The sequence below is a fragment of the Dromaius novaehollandiae genome, chromosome 20, assembly GCF_036370855.1.
Source record: "Dromaius novaehollandiae isolate bDroNov1 chromosome 20, bDroNov1.hap1, whole genome shotgun sequence".
NCBI lineage: Eukaryota > Metazoa > Chordata > Aves > Casuariiformes > Dromaiidae > Dromaius > Dromaius novaehollandiae.
The window spans coordinates 13513395-13532700 of NC_088117.1; the positions used below are offsets into that span (position 1 = coordinate 13513395).

The following is a 19306-nucleotide window of genomic DNA, read 5'->3' on the forward strand; positions in this document are numbered from 1 at the left end:
ACGCGGGGGGGAGGGGAAAGGGGGCGGTGCGTGGGCCGGCTCCCAACGGCCGCCCCGCCCCGCCCCGCGCGTGCGCAGCCCGCGTGCAGGGCGCTTCCGGCCCCGCGCGGCGCTTCCGGGTCGGCGGCGCCAGGGGCAGCGGCGGCGGTGGCGGCGCCGGTGCGGCGGGGCGAGGGGCGGGGCTCCGGCGGCGCGGGGGGGGCGTGAGGGCGGGGGGGGCCGCCGCGAGGCGACGGGGGAGGGCGGGGGCCGGGGGGCGGCGCGGCGGCGGCGCTTCGCCAGGCCCCTCGGCAGCCGCCGGCCGGGCCCGCTGCCTGCGCCGGGCGCGCTTCGGGCTGGCGGGAGCTCTGCGAGGCGTCTGCGCGCCTCGAGCGCGTTGTGGCGCGTGTGGAATTAAGAGGCACGTAGTTACTGCTCGGTATTCGGTCCTGATGGAAATCCTCGGTGCGGAAACCTTATCTCTGTAATTCGCAGGTGCTGTTAGGCCATGGAGGCTCTAATGGAGCTGGAGATGCAATGAAGCTGAGTGGATGAGGCACGAAATTAAATCCCGACGCCTGGAAGCTTTACGCGGAGCACCAGCGCGCTAGCTGCGTCGGAGGTAGCGGCTTTGCCAAGTCCCTGGCTACTTCGGGGCTGTAGAGCAGTAAAATGTTTGCGAAACTGAAGAAGAAGATCGCGGAAGAGGCAGCGGTTGCGCCTCGCCCGGGAGGAGCTGCCAGGATACCGCGGTCTGTCAGCAAGGAGTCGATTACGTCCGTGGGAGCAGACTCGGGAGATGACTTTGTGAGTTGGGCTTTGCTTGGAATTTTGCTTTTTGTTTCAGCATTTCCAGTGCGGCTTGACAGGCAACCATTTTAAGTCCGGTGTACGAGCTGGGTATGTGTTCTGGTGTGCGATAGGACGTTTATGTAGGTGTAGAGCTTAACACGTAGATGAATTGCTAGCTTCGGTGACTGTAGCTACTGAAGAGAAAATATTTATGTATTAATAACAGTAATTAGTAGGAGGGTTATGTTCTTATGTAAACGCAAATGACAAAACTGTCTCAATACAGAACGTTGTTAAACAGATGCAAAATACTGAATAAATCTGTAGCAGCGTGTAAGATACCTACCAGCAGAAGCTGGATACTGGTGAGCAGGGATCTGGTCCTATGTTTACCTCTCAGGTTCCTGGTACACTTACTGCTTGAGCATGTTGTTTATGTAACTGCCAAGAAAGCGTATTCTGTTTCGTTGCATTCAAGTAAAACTTCTGGTTCCTCTGATGTCACGTTTAAACTCTGATTCATTATAAAGCATTGTTAAGCAAGCTGCATAATTACAGCTGTGTGGAGGTTAAATGAAACCTTGTAACACTGGCACTTCTGCCCCGTGATGGCTATCCTGTTTCTCAAAACGTGGATTAAGTCATAGCATAGCACCACTGTTGGAGCCAACAGTTAATACATGCTGCATTGCTTTAGCACAGCAGGTCCTTTTATGATTCTGTTTCACTGCCTGTATATGTGTGTGTGTGTGTGTGTGTGTGTATACACACACACACGTATAAAACCTCTCCCTTCAAGAAGGAGTTGTTTTAGTAGTTCCCATTTAATTGCTCTTAATGTTGGTCTTTATAGAGAGAAAAAAACACGTAGAGAATCATATGTTGGCCATGCAGTGGATTTTGCATGGAATGACTATTGCATGAGCGCTTAAGGAGTTTATTCAACGTGAAAAGTATTACTTTTTCATCTTCTAGTTACTTAGTTTTCCAAAATGGCACCTCTCACTTGGACCCATCCCAAAACCTGTATTGTATAACCTGATTTTTCCTTTTTCCAGTCATTCTGTTATGCCATCTCCTCAGTGGTCAGTCTGAACTAATACTTTGCAGCTATAGGATTTAAAAGTCTTTTATTTCATGGAACAGGCCCACATTGGAGAGCTGACCACTTAAGCCTTTACTCTTTTTCTTCTTCAGCATCTTTTATACATTCTGCTGTGCTAGTACAACTCTCCCCTCGTGAAAAATGAAAGCGTCATTCCTAGGTGGGATGGTGTTTATTATCTTTAAAGTTAGTATATGACAGGATCATTTTTTCTATATTTTGTAATTTACACGGGTGTTGTTTTTCTTTTGAGGCTTCTGATGGAAGCAGCTCTAGAGAGGATCTTTCATCCCAGTTGTTGAGAAGAAATGAACAGATAAGAAAACTGGAGGTCAAGCTGTCCGGTATGTGTCTTGATTTGTATAAAACCTTATTACTTTATAGGAAATATTTTTCCTTTGAACTTAAATGTTTTAATTTATTAAAAAATGTTTTAATTTTTTTTAGAAAACTTTAATTTGTAACAGCATGGTTGATTGTCATCTAGGTAACTTCCAGTAAAGCTGACTATATAAAGATTGATTGACTGACTCTTTTCTACTGATTTCTTGGCAACGTTTTTGTGATTCTTTTGAACAGTTGCAATAGCTTGCTGTCCCTGTGTTTCAAACAGAAGGAGTCTTCACTGGATACAATCTTCCTTTCCCCACTGTTTTTTCTTACTTACTCAGAACATGTAAGAGTTCCCTTCTGTTAAGGTCTATGCTTTTTGATGTTGACAGAAACACTCCACAGAAAGATAAACTGTCAAACAAAGAAAAAGCAAAGGATTTGTCATAAAACAATATGGAGATTGTTTTTCTTTCTACAATCGTACCTCGTCCTGTATAAGTCTTGTAAGGACTCTGTTCTGACACTGCTTTCCATCCCTGTCGTATGAGTGGATCAGAGTCCAGGTTGAAGTGTGTTATGAAGAAAAAGTACAAGCTGCTTTGAATTCCCCTGTCTTGTCATTTCACTCTGAAGAGGGACATTTTCCAAACAGAAGTAAAATTAGGTCACTGTTCTTGAATGGAGTAGAATGTGGGAATAGTTCTCCGTTCTCTGGTACCAGGTCTACTGCCCTTTTTTGTGTAACTAGCCCACCTAGGTCAGGTCCTCCTGTTTGTAGCAACCATATACCTTGTGCACAGCACAGACAGGATTTGCTTGTCTTCATTTTTATGGTCACCCAAGTTTTCCTCAACAGGAATGATTTTCTAGTTGAGAAAATCATTGTCGTTTTCCACTCATCTTTTTTTTTTTTCTTTTTTCTTTTTTATTTCCTTCCCTAATGTCTGTTCATTCCTGGTTTGTGCCTCTCCCTCCTCACACAAGATTATGCCGATCAGATCCGAAATTTGCAGAAGATAAAAGAGAAGCTTGAAAATGCATTAGAAAAGCATCAGGATTGTACGTATTTCTTTTTTTTTTTTTTAAGTTGAAAACTGTTACGATTTAGGTGCAGATGGAAAGAAATGAGTTTATACAGTTGTTTTAAACACCTTTCCTTTCAAATTGTGCACCTCTAGGTTGCAAAAAAGTAGAGCTCAAGCACTTGTCTTATTTACAGTGTGAAAAAACAGCTGTAGTTTGGCTATTGAACAAAGTTGTCATTAATCTCTCTTTGCCAAATTTGTGGCTAATGTGGGGGAGATTTTTTTATTTATTTATTTATTTTATTTTTTGGAAACCTTAAGCCTTGTTATAATCCAGTGAGCAACAGTACTCATGTCTTCTGTTGTTTCTGGCAATTGTCTAATGTGCAAGCAGATGTGTAATGTGATGTAATAAATGGCACAGGATCAGTGCTAGATGAAAGAAGCTCTTTAAAGTTATAAATGACATACAGAAAATTGAGAAGTGATTTTAAAAAGATGGGTTTGTAATAAAACTGGTGATTCTTTGTTGGCAGCCTCCATGAGGAAGTTTCAGGAGCAGAATGAAGCTCACCAGGCCAACCGAGCCAAGATGGCTGAAGGAATGGCTTTGGCCTTAGAAAAAAAGGACCAGGTAATAGTTACAGCTTGAACAACTGAACTTTTAACCAGCTGTGGAGTGCATCATCTTGGTGTAGTCAGCAGGTGTCACCATTAATGAAAACAGTTGCTCTGCATTGCTTTTGCTTATTTTGCTGGAGTCACGGAAAGGAAGGAGCATTAAGTCCTAATGTAAGAAATGTTGTAGGACTTGTCATTATTCTGAGTATTCTTGCTAATTTTTAAAAAGCTCTCAAAAGTTTCTAAAGTAAAGTTGAGCTCACCTTTGTATTTGGTAAGATTCCTTTGCAGGGGAACTGTTCTCATTTTTATTTTACTTGCATAAAGCTTATGTATCCAAGTAACATAAATGATTCCTTAGCTTTTCTATATTTAAATCCTATTGTTATTTTTATTTTAGTCATTCCTTTTTTAATCACTGCCACAGTTTAACATCTCTGTTAACAGTACAAAAATTTTTTCTTTTTTACTATAATTGCAGTCTTCAAAAGTCTATAAATGGATTTTGATTTTTCTTTTATTTTCTTCTTTCTTTCTCATTCAGGAGTGGATGGAAAAATTGGGTCAAGTTGAAAAGGTAATTAAGCTCTGATTTTTGTATTTTTAAACACTGATCTATATACTTAGTGGGATTCAGCTCCGTTCAGCCCTTTTTGTTATTTGATCTTCGTTCAATGGCTGAAACCAGAGATATGCTTTCATTACCAGCCCTGTTATTTCAGAAGATATTTCTGGAATTAGTTTTGAGTGGAGAAGTAAAAAATGATGGGTTGCAGTGAGAAAGGTGTTGTGATACTGTAAGGCAGAAGAGTAGTTTACTTTCTTACAGAGGAGCAGCTGGGATGCAGAAAGTGGTGGTGACTTGTTCTGAGGTCTTGCAGTAGGTTATCTATTTCATAAAAAAAGTCAACCTATTTTGTAGGCATTTTTTTAGAAAACGAATTCAGTTTTGCCATAGTTGTTGCAGCTGTTTAGCTCAGTCTCTTTTAAAGTATCTTTGATTTTGAAGACATTAAGCATGTTACTATTGGCTGTAAACTTTTAATTTTTGAAGAATTAATTGCCTGTAATATTGTCATGCTTGAGTTACCTATTTATACTGCTTTTTAAAGTGAGACTTGACTGAACTTTAATGAAGAAAAATTTTTTAAAGATTTTTGAAGTTAAGTAATTTATTCCATGTTGCCTACTGCAGCATGAGTTCTGAAGAAGTCCTAGTTCTATGTATAGTACCATCAGAGAGCCTTTATGGATGCAAGAGAAGATTCCTTTCCCAGAGAGCGTAACTAAACTCCCATTGACTTGAAATTAATGTTCCGATGTTCATGGATTCCTTTTGTTTTTGTTGGTTTATCAGGAGAAAAGAATGCTTGAAACACAGTTACAAGAAATGAGGGAGCAGAGTTTAAACCTTTTTCAAAAGAGAGATGAAATTGATGAACTGGAGGGCTTTCAACAGCAGGAGATGGCCAAAGTTAAACACATGGTAAGATTATTTTTAAACAAGACTTTTAAAATTTCTCTTAGGATACCTAGTTAGTAGTACCACTGTAATAATTTTTTTTAGCTTTGATACTTATGTGCAGACTTGCTCAGCATCGAAATCCTACCAGTATGAACACACATACAGTGTTACGTAGAATATTTCAACACTGCCTTTTCTGGGAGTTACTTCATTTAGCTGAAGCTCATAACTTAATAAAGGAGATAAGTCTAAGTGAGAATTCCTTATCAGTATTACTGGGTCATCTGTATTGTCAAAGATAATGTTCTAATATTCAGCTTTTGAAAAAGGAAGAATCTCTGAGCAAAGCAGAACAGGAACTAGAGGCACGCACTCGAGAACTAACTCACACCAAAGAGGTGCTTCAGGATACAAGCAGCGTGTCATCAGGCCTAAGAAAAGATCTTCAAGAGTTGCGGCAACAGTTCTTGGAGCTAGAAGCACAGAGGTATGGATGTGGTGTGTTGTGAGGAGCAGTGTATTTATACCCCATGTATTTTTACTTAATAAAGTTCCCAACTGTCATTTTGTAAGAGTTTATTTATGCAGTAAACTGACTGTACAATCACTTCTAGTATGTGGATGTACATGCCAGATTGTTGTTTGTTTTTTCTCAAGCCAATTAAAGTATTAACTTGTTCAGGATTTTATAAGCTTGTTATAATGTTTTTGTCCTGGTTTGGAGCTCTGTAGTACCTAATGCTTAACCCTTACTTTTGTGTAAAATGTATAATTGAGACAGTGGCTGGTTTGAGGCCAAAAATGTCTTGTTGGTGTTGCTTGGTCTATTTTCATAAGAAGCAAAATTATCTCCAAAGATTATTTTTCTGGCACACTGCGTTACTTTTATATTCTCTTTCTGTGAAGAGATGAACTGATGACAGCTGAGACGAATGCAGAAAATAAGATCACTGCTCTGGAGTTAAGAGAACAGGAGCTACAAACTGTCATTCAGCAGCTCTCTGTAGACTTGCAAAATGTAAGTTTGAGATAAGTGAGGTTTGATTCAGACCTCCCTGTCCACAGAAGTAGGATTAATTACATGGTTTTGGAAAACTTTCAAAATTTCAAAGCAAGTAATTTTTCTAAAATTTTAGGCTCGAGTTGCTAGTTCTGGTTGTGAGAGGAGACTGGAAATGTTACAGGTGGAGCATGAATCTCTGAAGGTGGAATATGAACAACACAAGCAAAAGGTACTTCACTGTTCAGTTTGTGTGATCTGGAAGTACTTATTGGATCTAGTTTTAATTCCCAGAGCCTTGTCTTTGAATGTATTAGTTGTATTTTTACTTTGACTGAATTTTCTCTAGAAAAAAAATATATTAAAGATGTGCTTGTGCTTCACACTTTATTCGAAACTGTAAGAACTGAAGGTTTAATAAATTCTTTATACACCAGTATTGAAGGGATGAGCAGGTTGAGTGTTTTCAGGTGCCTCTACTATTGGCTCGTATAAAGGTGTGTACTTGGATAATGTGCAGTGGGTTTGAAATTTACTGTCTATAAAGTGTTTCAGAATCATATCGTCTTTTCAGATAGGACTTTTCTCTTTCTAAAGACACTTTTTCAGCTCAAACCACAATGGGTTAGATGAAAGCTTGGCTACAAACAAGATCTTGTGATTTCTTGTTCCGACAGATGACTCTTGAATATGATGAGAGAAATAAACTTATTGAACAGCTACAGGAAAAAGTGTCTGCCTTGGAAAAGAAGCTAGAAAGAAATCTTTCAGGGGATGAACACGTGCAGGAACTTCTCAAGGAGGTAGTTTTACTTTTATAGACTGCTTAAAAGTGCAATCTTAAGGAGAGCTTTTAGGACATGCATTGCTTATTACCCATGGAAGGAATGTATGATGAGGTAATGCATGCACATTTGTTCCTGCAGTGTGTATTGGCATGTTACCTATGCCAGACAGAATTGCACAGGTTGCTACATTGAGCCCATATATGTGGCTATTGCACAGATGTCTGCATTGGTCTTTCTTAGAAATGAAAGAACAGCTTTTTCCAGGGACTTGCCCACGGGAGGTAGAACAACTTGAGAGTTTTGTTGGTTAATCCTTATAAAGAACAGTGCACACTTTTCCTTGTTGTTGGTCTTCTATTAACATGACTTGCAAAGCATGAGGAGAGGAAGGGGAACAGTTTTTGTACAGAAGTGTACAAACAGAATGTTGTATATTCAAAGCTTGAGCCTCAGAAGTGTTCACTGACCAGAAACAAGTTCCTTCAGTTTTCAGCTGCTTCTGATCTTTCTCAAGCACTTTTTTCTCAAGCATGATGCTCCTGTTCAGAATCAGCTTGGAGCAATGTTTCTCTAGCCAGTTCTTGGGGGGATAAGGGGAGGTATGCTCTTTCCTGGTACGGCTTGCCTGTGAGGCATGCCAGCCTGATACTGGTGTGATAGATAAACTTGACTTTAAACTCAGGCCAATTTGAAATCCAGGTAGGGTGGTATTAGGTTTTGGAAAGTAAATGCCATGACTAGCAAATATTTTTACCTTCTTTGTGTGTTTGCTGAAATGCTGGAGAATTCAAGCACTCAAAAAAATTTTTTTTAATCCCTGAGACTTGGCTTCAGATAGAAAATTATGGCTGGGCTGCTGATTAGAACTTGCATTTAAATCATGACAGAATGTCACTGAATTTCTGATTTTTAATATTAGTGATGTCATCACCAGGGCAACATGACCTATGAAGGCCCTATATGGTAGCATCAAATTTGTTAGTTCCCAAGAGCAAAGCTTGCTTACACATCAGAGTAACTGCTCTGTTTGAGTTTGACCTTACCCTTATATGTAATTAGTATCTTAGAAAAATAAAGTAAAATAATCTGTGTCCATGCTTTGCCCCATTCTTCTTTCCAATACAATCTTCAGAAAACTACTCTTGAGCAGAAACTGGATGAAACCAGGCAGCAGTTACTAACAGACAGAGCTCATCATGCTGAGACTGCAAACGTATTGGAAACACAGGTATTTGTTACTTCACTGCAAATTGCTACTGTTTCCAGCTTCTTTAAGCTCTGTACCTCCTCCCCTCACTACACTTGTGCTCTCAACCAAAGGTGAGACTACGTGTCATATTTAGTCTGGAAAGGAAAGTCCTCTCGATCATTCTCTGGTGATGATCTCACCTTGAGGAGTGGAGAGGTGCTACTGATTATGAAGTAATGTATTTCATGCCTGTCTTCCCTGTACTAAGAACTAAGTAGCTGAAGTGCAGGTATTGTTTAGAGGGAGAGAGAATTTGTGGAGTTTTTGAAAAAAGCTGCATGTGTCAAGTAAGCAGTCTTCCTGAACTACGTAGTTTCAGGGTTTTAATGTTTGACTTACCCAATTGAGTCATTCCACATTCTGTATGCATGTAGATGCCAGTGGGTAAGGAAGTTAATATATGGTTGTATTTTAGAATAAAGAACTGGAACAAAAACTACAGATTGCAACAGAAGCATTAAAGAAGAGTAAGGAAGAAGCTGGTGAGCAGGATCTACAGATCCAGATGCTGGTGAGTACTCTGCATGATGTTTCACTGACCAGTACCAAACCAGTTTTCAGCATCTCCAGTGACACTCAATTCCCTCTGTGTTGGTCTTGTTACTCAAGTGTTTTCTTGCTGCTTGCATATGTGAATACACAACACTGCTGCCACAGAAATACCGTGTTATTTCAGTATGGGCATGTGTAATATGAAATGGTGTCCAATTTGTATCAGAGTTTCAAAATACCATTTTATTAACCTGGTGTTGTTTATTTTTCTTCAGCAAACTGATCTAGAGAATGAAAGAAGTAAACTGCAGCAACAGATTTTAAGTGTGAAACATGAATACGAAGAGAAAGTTGCTGGGCTGGAGTCTCAAATAACTGCTCTTAAAACAGCTTGGGAATTTGATAAAACAGCTACTCAACGCAAGCTAGTAAGTACTGAAACCATTCAGTGGGGCATTTGAGTCTGCAAAATGATTTTGACATAACTTGTAGACCTAGTGTGCTCAGAGCTCCTAGCATTATAATAAAAGATCTAATACTTTGAGACACTGAATATGAATAAAGCAACTCATTGGATGTGTTAATTGTTTAAGCAAAGCATGATAATACTTGTGCATAGTACTTAAGCCAACTTTATTTTACAGAGCCAGTTGGAAAAGGAAAATGAAGATCTGAGTAAAAGCAGAGAAGAGTATGAGAGTTCTTTAAAAAACCAAGAGTCTGAACTGGACAGGCTAAAGGTAAGGGCTTAATTGGTTAGTGACTCTGGTTAAATGTGAGGTCTAGTTTAAGAAACAGTTAGTGGCAAAGTGTATTCTATTCTCAGTACTTAGAATCACATTGGACTCAGATTGTATATACTTAGCGCCATAAATCTTCTTTGACACTTGATTTGCATTCAAGAAGCATTACAAATAGCTGATCCTTTCTTGAAACAGAATGCTTGGATCTACCTAAATCAGTCAGAAATTATATATTCCTATATTGTCAGGCATGAAGAGCTTTTGAATCCTGTTAGCAGTAATGAGAACAGAATAAGAGTTCATGAAATTCTATTCATAAGAATTACTTCTAAAATGGTTTAAAACTAAATGGAACTCTGTCAGGTATTTACAGCTTTTTAGTTATACTTTTTTCACTTTTTTCTTTTCTTTTCTTTTCTTTTTCCTTTTCACACCAATATATATACACTTATGCTCACTCTTTCGAATATAATTTTAGACTGTTGAAAGTCTTTTTTCTAGCTACTCTTGGATACATAGTTGGATTTAAAGGTCAGTTGTAGGAAGGGGACACTTTGCAATAGAGACTTAAAGCTAAAAAGAGATTTTTTTTAAGTGTTGGATGTGTTTAGCTTCTTTTATACCATTTCTGTGCTGCTCTTACATGTGCAGATAGCAGTAATCCTTTAATTCATGTAGACCTAAATGAAATACTGAATTACTCTAAAATTAATGTTGGGGGTTCATTGCCTGCCACTGAAATGCAGCTGCCTCAAGAGTGGGATGATATGATAACAGTTTTAATAATAGAGAAATTAAAATCAATTATTTTAGCAGATGCCCAGTGGGTGTTTTAAGGTTTTGAATATAACTGCTTGGGTTTCTGGAAAATTCTAAGGAGTACTAGCTATCTGTCAGCTCTAAGTCAACACTGGTAAAAGCTTAACAGTAAGTCTCATTTGGAAGTTTAAATCATGATGTGTTAGTGAACCCATACATTCTACTTGATAATGAATTTGGGCTTAAAGATAAGAGACTGACTGGATTTTAGTTTTCTTAAGTAACCTCTGAATTACCTTTGGTTTGCAGAAGGAATTAAGCAGCAGAGAAACTGTCAGCACTGAAATTGCCAAAGCATTGGAAGAAACACGAAAACAAAAAGAGGAATTACAACAGCAGGTTAGTTAATATTGACACAGTGTAAAATAGGTCTGGGTGCGTTAACTTTGCACAGATCAGACTAGATTTGGACTTAATTATCATAATACTCAGGAACATTAATCAAAATTGTATCTTCAACATGCAAGACAGCAGTAGTTAAGGGTGTCTGTGTAAATGCATACACAAAAATGTGATCAGTTTCTGTGAGTTATCCCAGTGGGAGCATGTAGAATGCTGCTGACTGCAAAGTTAGGGAAGTTCATAAGTTTGTAGGCTCAAGAATTACAGCAAGCTGTGGCAGTTGGATTTAAACAATTGAAGGGGAGACCAGGTGATAACAGATAAGCTCAGAATGAAGGTGACTGATGTTTCAGAGCACTTCAATCTGTGAGATGGTGCGTAGTCCCAGTAGGCCAGCCATCCTGATCCATTGACTTGTTGGCAGTTCTTTGGAAAAACCCAATATACTCTGTTGGTTTTGTTCAATTCAGTGCTTGTATCATGTCTTTGTCCCTTTGAAGCACAGCAGCTGTAAAATCGCAAATTTCATCCTAAGGTAGAGAAGAGTTTGTATTCAGTAAGCAAGTGTAAATTCTGGATAGTCTTGTTTCATTCTTTTCATTCTTTTTTATAAAAAATGGTCTTTGTAGATAATATGAGCTTGTGTTTGTTTAAGCTGGGAACTGTCAGCTAAGCAAGTTTTACTGAATTCAGTCCCATCTTTTGGTTTCTTTATTTGTCTGGAGCTGTTGAAGATCTGTGCTTGCTTGGTCCAGCTGTAGAATGGTGAATAATGCAAATTTGCACAGTGGCTGTTTCACAGCTGCCACCTGCTGGTTACAAGGCAATCTGTAACCGTGGCACGGAGCTTGCCAGAAGCAGAAGAATGCTTTAGCTCCGGCAGCATATTGACATCTCTATTCTTTAATGAGGCCAGCATTGTGGACGTGATGTCTTCTGTGAGTCTTTGAATAGATCACAGATTTCTGCATTGTAGTATCTAACACTAATGCTGCACAAACCATTTTTTCGAGGTGTGTTCCGAGCACAGAGCTCAGGCAGCCTCTTTTAGGTACAAGTTGTAGGTACCAGTCGCTGCCTTTGCTATTGATATGGGAATTCTTCTCCCATTAAAAAAAAAAAAATTCTGAAGCTCTGAGATATGCTGAAATCCTTCCATGGCCTGTTCTAGTTTTATACTTGTAACAGCTTCTGTTTGTTTGTTTGACTGCTTTCAAGGTTTCACATCTGGCTTCCTTAATAGAGGAGAAGGACCAGCTGATTAATGAAAAATCTGACACGCTTCTAAAAAAGAAGGAAGAACTAAACCAACTCAGTCAAGGTTAGACCAAATGAGTTCACCACATCCCAGCCTTCATTCTTCTCCTTCTCTGGAGAACCCTGACTTGTGATGGGGATCCGTGTTCTTTTAGAAGAGACATAGTTGATAATTATGTTCTGAAGTATTAAAACTTGAGTTTCAGACAACCAGACTTCTCTGTTGCAATGACATGCAACTCCATTGTCTTTCTGTCTTCACGACAGAACAATGTGAAGAGGTCAGGATTTACTGTCACTGTAACTTGCGTTGTTTAAGAAGAATAATTAGCAACTCCTTTTTGACTCATAGACTGATACTAAGCAGGTCTTTCCTTCCTCAGACCATGAAGCTGTCTTGCTGCAAATGCACCAGTTGCAATCTGATATAGAAGCAAGTAATAGCCGAGCAGTGGAGAAAGAAGAAACAGCAAGAAAGGAAATCGATGAACTGAAATTGCAGATACAGGAGTGCCTGCTGGCCAGAGAACATGAGAGAAACGTGAGTGTAGTTGCAAATCTGCTCTGTTCAGACTTTTCAGGAAAAAAATAACTCTGCAAGAGGCTCCAGTTCTGTTGTGCCTAATGACATGGGCTTGGAATTATTTACACTGTCAGCTTGCTCATGCCTGAAACACCAGCAGTGTAGGCCATCATTATTTGTTGCTGCGTATCTTCTTAATGGAAGCTGTTTCCTGCCAGATCTGTGACTAGCTTACAGAAGGCAGCACCTTATTTTATTTGAATCATAAAATGTCTTGAGAGAACCATTATAAAACCAATGAGACAGAGACTGAAAAGCACCAGGCAGGCCAGTGAGAGATTGTTATAGCCAACTAGATTGCCACTAATGCTTTCTGGTAATAAATAAGCAGCAAAGCCTTCTCACTGAGGAGTGTTCATGGGCTGCAAATGTCACAATACCTTTGCAATTTACTCTTTTGTTTTTGTAGGCTTCAGAACTAGAGGAATCAGCAAGAGCCTTGAATAATAAACATTTACATCCTCCAGAGAACCGTGTGATGGAACAGAATGGAGAGGTGGCGGCTGCAGACATCATTCAACTTCAAAAAGAGAACAGAGAGCTGGAACAGCAAATCGCTGAGAAAAACAAGGTAAACTGAAACAACAGAAACGGCTATTAGTCTTTCCCGTTGTAATTAGAGAGCCTGATAATTGGTGCTGCCCAAGCTGGAGCCTCAGAAAGATAGGTCTAAACAAGATATGAAAATACAACACTGTTTTTGTTCTGCTTACAGGTAATAAAGCAGCTACAGCAGAGAATGACAGAACTCAAAAAAACGCTCCAGAAAGAGTTGGTAAGGGTTATGTTTTTTAGTCTCTCCAGATGGCAGTTACTGACACAGTTACTTGTATTACTAATTCTGAAAGCTTGACTGCTAGCTAGAGTGTAAATTTTTTATCTGGCATGTTTGCAGTTTCCTTGGGTTTGCAGGCAGATCTGTGGATCTTTAGTATAGGGAAATAAATAACAAATGATCTAGAATGATTCACTGAATGGATGGTACCCATCATCACCCAACTCACAGGACGCAGAATGAAATAGTTGCAAAACTGTTACTCTGATTACCAGTTTTGCAGCTGGGGAATCGATAGGTATAGAAGGACCTGTGTTTGGTAACCTTGAGCACTTAATACATCTCTATAGAGAGAAGAACTGAGGTTTGATTGATGCTTAGCTGCCACTCAGCTGAGTTTTATCATGGGAGTGATGTCTGCCCTGGGGAAAATTCTTCTTTAATCCCTTTTACAATAGTTTTCCTCTCCAAGAAAAAAATTTACTATCTTAAAGTCTTTAAAACATTCTGATACTGTGATTTTTGTTCTGAGCTTGAGAACTGTTTTGCAGAAAGCCCCCACTGAAAAAGCACAAAGCAGGTTTGTGGTGAATTGTCAGATGACAATTTCTAGCCTAGACCCAGTTCCATGCTGGTTTGGTTAATGTACGTGTAACACTAACAGCAACTAGCTTCTGTCTTGGAGTCTAGGGAGAGAAGACACTTCTCTGCTGATCCCATGAAGGATGGGGAGAAGCTTGTCCTCTTGATACCCAGGTTGTACCCACTGTGTGGGTAGAGGCCCTTTGTATTAGATATCTCATACCTGAATCCTCTCCCTGTGTTAAACTGACGTCTACAATGCACTTTTTCCTTCTTTTTTTTCTTTCTTTCTTAGAAAATAAGGCCTGACAGTGAGGGACCTGAAGTACGTGAAAAAACAAATTCTGAAGTGCCTAATGCTTCTGTGACTGTCACGAACAACTCTGATTTAAATGACTCAAGGGAGATAAACTTTGAATACCTTAAACATGTTGTACTAAAATTCATGTCCTGCCGGGAATCTGAGGTAAAGATGTATGCTTAGCTTCTCTTTCTAGTCTGCCTTCCTCTAGAAACTGCTGCCACCTGCTACCCAACAGATACATGTAATTAAATGCAGATATAACAAGTTCTAAGTAGGACACTTCTGTTTGATTTCTACACTTCTGCTTAAAAAGAAGTTGATTTCAGCAAAGTGAAACAAAACAGCTGACAGTGTATGTTTAGAAGTACAGATTATTATGGACTAAACAAAAGGGAAATGTAAATTTTTAAAAGGTAGTTATATCTGTAAGTTTAAAAACCCAAAACTGCAAGACATTCCCTCTCTACTACCCCAAAAAGCATATGGAGCGTGTAATTAGAGTAAATATAAAAATAAATAGAAGAGAATAAATTAGAATAAATAAATATAAAAATAACAAAAAGACACAAACTAATTGCTGTTGATCTCTAAGAGCTAATACCGTGTGCATTTTTGAGCTCCTTTACATTCTCCACATTCAGCATCAAAAAAGTTGCAGGTAAAAAGATCATGCCAGTAGTATACTTTGCTTAATTGCAAATCAGACAGTAGGTAAAAATCAAGAAATAGATGTGCAGTTCTGTGGTACCTGAGTGCTTGACTGCTTTAGTGTCTCAGCATGATGTGTCCCATTTAGAATATTAGTACTAAAGAGTTACTATACTGAAGTGTGTATTTAAAATGGCATGATTCTTTCCTGCCTACACGCGGTGCCACAGGAGCAAAGCTTCTTCTCTGTTCTAATAAACTAGGCTGCCCAATTTGTCTTCCCTCAAAAATATGCAAACCACTGTTAAAGAACAGGAAACCAGTAAACACAAACAGAAGAAATTGCATGCGGGCCATCCTCGTGTATTGGAATTGGGGATTTATGGAAGGCTCCTGCTCTGCTCTTCATAGTTGTGACTAAAAAGCCTGTGACCAAACCCACAGAAAATCTGTGCTGCCCCATAATCCAGAATGTAGAGACCGAGAGTATCATAAGCAACCAACTACTGTGGTTTCTTTCAGGCATTCCATCTAATTAAAGCTGTATCTGTGTTACTGAATTTTTCACAAGAGGAAGAAAATATGCTTAAAGAAACCTTGGAATACAAGGTAAGAGTTCTGTTCTACTTGTAGACTCCCAGCAAAAGGAATAAAAATTTTTAGATGCTGGGAGATCATGAACAGTATTTTTTCCAAACTTTAGCTACAGTAACACTTAATGTTCAGTGTGTGCACTAATCACATATGCATGTTGGAAATTGTCTATTTCAGTAAGGTAAATATAGCATAACTTTACAGTGCATCAGAAAAGCAGCACAGCACTGCCCAGTGGACTCAGTACTAAGGGTGTAGCCAGAAGCTCTCTACTAGGACAGTCTGCCAGTATAATGTTTAAGAGTAGGACACTGAATTCATGGTTTTGTCATTTGACATTGGACTTAGACACGTGATCTGTTTCTACTTTCCATTGCATAAAAAAAGATCTTCTGTGTGCCCCTGGATAGGTGGTTATTAGTGTACGTTCATCAGTGAGTGCCGCTTCGGTTCCTTAGATGCTCTGCATTTATCTCCGCCCTCTCAGTAAGTTAAACATTGTTCAGTATACAGACGTGAAAGAGAGGGAGAATTCCTTGCCGTCTCGCTCGGGGAACTCTCACACTAGATTGGCTAGAGGTACTGCGATTAAATGACTCTATTTTGAAGGAATATTCCTAAATGTTATCTTCAGTGTTCTTCACTTACAGAAGCAGGATGCTGTTTCTTCCAGATCTGACTGTGTGAAACTGTGTTCACTTTCTTAGTCTACGTTATGCAGTGTTGTATGTTTTATAAATAGTTGTTTCCAGCAAATGATGGGGAGGTGCATGTGTACTACATCCTTTTTCAAATCTTCAGCTTCTCTAAAAGTGGGAAACTAGCCTAATGTGTATTGTGCTTTCCCATCCCAGATGTCGTGGTTTGGGTCAAAGCCATCTCCTAAAGGCAGTATCCGGCCATCTATCTCGAGCCCAAGGACACCGTGGTCTTAAGGGAACCTGAAAACTGGCAGTCAGCATCTAGCCACTTATTTTCTGTGAAAAGAACACTCAACACACTAATTCAGGTGTGTCTTAATCACTGTCATTGCAGTATTTTGTACAAGAACTTTGATACTGTTTACAAAAGTAATACTGTGCAAGGAGAATTTTCACCAGAGACTGAAACACCTCTCTTGGGTTGGATCCAGGGACTGTTGTCTCGATGGTCTCTTAATGGAAGTCAGCTCCTTGTGTTCATCGGTCTTGTTTCTTGGCACCAAAGGGTAATGTTAACCTCACTAACACTGGTGCTGGCACTTCAAGCTTCTAACATTTGCATCTGTTATGATGGTGATTCCAGCTTCTGTTACGAAATGCCAGAGTTGAATAACTCTAGGTACAGTAAAGCTTCCTTGTCTCGCTGTGGAAAGCAAGCAATTAAAACAAACGTTGGCAGTACTGTATTGAATTCCTGACAGTTTGAAAAGTCTTTCAAAGAACAGGAGCAGGAGCTTTAACCAAAAAAAGAAAAAAAAAAATCTGCCTTGCCTTGTTATACTGACATAACTAATAGTTTGCATTTTTTCATATCACTGTGTAATTTAAGGTGCATATATCCTGGCCTGCAGTCCTGAAGGCTGCATGTTGATGATGATTATTTAATTTGAGAGCACAACTTTAGAGTTGTCTGATTTTACTTTTCTTAAAGAAAAATAATATTTAAAATGGTCTTAATTATAGTACCTAATACTCAGTCGCCTTTAAAACTAATCTACTAGTCTGTACCATAGGTTGTTAACATGGGGAAGAGGGGATAGTAAACCATTTTAAATTTTTAAAGCTGAATTCCAGGTATTGTAAATGCACACTGAAAATACCTTTTATTTAAAATAAAAAACTGTAGTGACAAAGGGTGAAGAATATTGGTACTAAACACTTCCCCCCCTCCCCCCTCCACCCCCTGTGCAAGTTTGCTAGCAACAGATTTTTCATAACCAGTATCTGCCTCTTTGGTTGTGGTTTTATGTACTTCAGGTACTGATGCTTAAAAGAGCTGTTACAGACGTAGTGGGCTATTAACCGTGTCCTAACTACATGGTAAAAGGAACACTGCTTATGAGTTTTTGGTTTTTTTGAGAGCAAAATTGAAATATTATTCAATGAATCTTAGCTCCAGCAGCCTGCTTTTTTTCCACCTTAGGAAAAGGGGACCAAGCTGGGACTTGCCTCAAGGACTGAGAGTGGAATTTTGCCCTTATTCACTAACCAGAAAAAAAGATGAAAATGGGAAGCGGCAATCAAGCTGACTTCTTAAAAATGGGATATATTTTCAAAAAATTATATATGTATGGCATTCAGTGAGCAGGCTCCAATGCTGGTAATTCTCTTACAATATTTTTATTAAATGTCTTCAAGAAAATTCATCCTGTACTCTGGTGGAGATGTAGTCACTGTTCAGGGTTTTAACTTAGCTTTGCTGTCAGAGGTCTGAATGACCTTGGTGGTGGCAGGAAGATACAGTGTTAGTCGCAGCACGTGAGCTGCTCCCTGCCCCTGCATGCACTCATGCTGTGGTAAAGACGAAAGTATCCTTACACATGAGGTCAGTTACCAGAGCAGTAAATGTGCTGCAAATCCATATCCTAGCTGGCCACACCAAATTTTATTAAGTAGCCAGGCATAGATACTCAAAGTAGCTATTATTATGACAAAAGTGACACTCCTCAGTTTGTAGCTAGGCTATATTTATTTAAAGTGAGGAAAAACAAAAGGATTTTTCAGTATACTGAAGCTTGTCAAACAAAGTCTTTAGTAACTTGATTCATAGCACTTAACTGCGTAGCATAGGAAAGTTACAGGAAGAGTACAGCTCTGCTTTAACGTGAAAATAGACAATCAAAAAGTAGATTTGTATCAAGTGCTCCTATATGGAAACCAGGTGGGGCAGGATAACCCTGTGGGTTCTGGGAAGGGCCCGGATTTTGTTCCCTAAGGCCTTTTTCTTTGGAACGACCCCTTGGCTCTGCCCTACAGCTGAGGGACCCAAGACCAAGGGACGGGACTTCATCTACTCTTGCTGACGCTGCTGAATGACTAATCGGTTTAAGTTGATCCTGGCTTGAAAGGTTACTGCTGAACAGTAAGGAAAGCAGTACAGCAGACCTAGAAGAAACAGTAATACATGAATCTCAGAATATTTATTTACTAACACAATTTCAATTCAAGATCCTAAAGTTCTTACAGGATCAACTTACCATAAATTAGTTAACTGTTGAATTTTCTTTATATATCAGAGCAAGAATGGTGTGTATACATATATTAAAAAGCTAATGCACTTTTTCCTTGTATAAAAACAATGGTATACATAATCCTTTCTATGGCCATTGGATTTCTTTCCTTCTATGCTGTAAATACGGATTGTATTATGAAACACTATGAAATTTGTGGTGCAATACATTTTTGATTAAAACGCTAATCTTGATTTCTTTCTCTTTTATAGTTCTGGTTATCTCCACGGGGATGCTATAGCTATGTAAAATGGAGAGAATTTTAAAGAATGAAACAAAAACCATCTTCCTGTTTATGCTAAGAATGGGTGTGTCAGACATATAATTAAGGCCCCTGTTTCTCATAGGGGATTAGGCCAGGAATGACTCCTAAAGTCATCTCTCACCAGGGACAGTTGTTGCTGCACTTTTAGCAGCTGATAAAAACAAAGACTGAGTGGAATACAGCCTCCCTTACCAGCTGCTTCACTTGGAGCACACTTGTTTGTGACAAGAGGAAGCGAGGCGCAGTCTCTTTCCTAACAGCTACCCTGTCAGATGCCATGTGCACAGTGCAAAATGAGCCTCTCGAGAGACGCTGTAGAAACTGAAGACTCTTA

General features: G+C 39.3%; 1 protein-coding gene across 2 annotated transcripts; it reads left to right on the plus strand.

The window, feature by feature from the left end:
- Window positions 1–72: 72 nt before the first annotated feature.
- Window positions 73–18901, plus strand: GOLGA1 (golgin A1). Of its 2 annotated transcripts, none has more exons than XM_064523986.1 (23): window positions 73–159; window positions 475–786; window positions 2130–2220; window positions 3194–3268; window positions 3771–3868; window positions 4400–4432; window positions 5213–5341; window positions 5638–5807; window positions 6227–6338; window positions 6457–6552; window positions 6998–7123; window positions 8241–8336; window positions 8773–8868; window positions 9125–9277; window positions 9494–9589; window positions 10661–10750; window positions 11972–12074; window positions 12394–12551; window positions 13003–13164; window positions 13309–13368; window positions 14246–14416; window positions 15425–15511; window positions 16351–18901. In XM_064523986.1, the coding sequence occupies exons 2-23, from the start codon at window positions 652–654 to the stop codon at window positions 16429–16431; spliced, it is 2418 nt and encodes an 805-aa protein (XP_064380056.1). In that variant the 5' UTR covers window positions 73–159; window positions 475–651; the 3' UTR covers window positions 16432–18901. The 2 variants fall into 2 exon arrangements, with proteins under 2 accessions (XP_064380056.1, XP_064380057.1); XM_064523987.1 differs by having other exon boundaries at window positions 5650–5807.
- The last annotated feature ends 405 nt before the right edge of the window (window positions 18902–19306 follow it).

Coding starts and splice junctions, on each gene's coding strand:
- GOLGA1 (XM_064523986.1), top strand. CDS start 652: ATGTTTGCGAAACTGAAGAAGAAGATCGCGGAAGAGGCAGCGGTTGCG. Junction 3,869..4,399: donor CCTTAGAAAAAAAGGACCAG/GTAATAGTTACA, acceptor TTTCTCATTCAG/GAGTGGATGGAAAAATTGGG. Junction 5,342..5,637: donor TGGCCAAAGTTAAACACATG/GTAAGATTATTT, acceptor TCTAATATTCAG/CTTTTGAAAAAGGAAGAATC.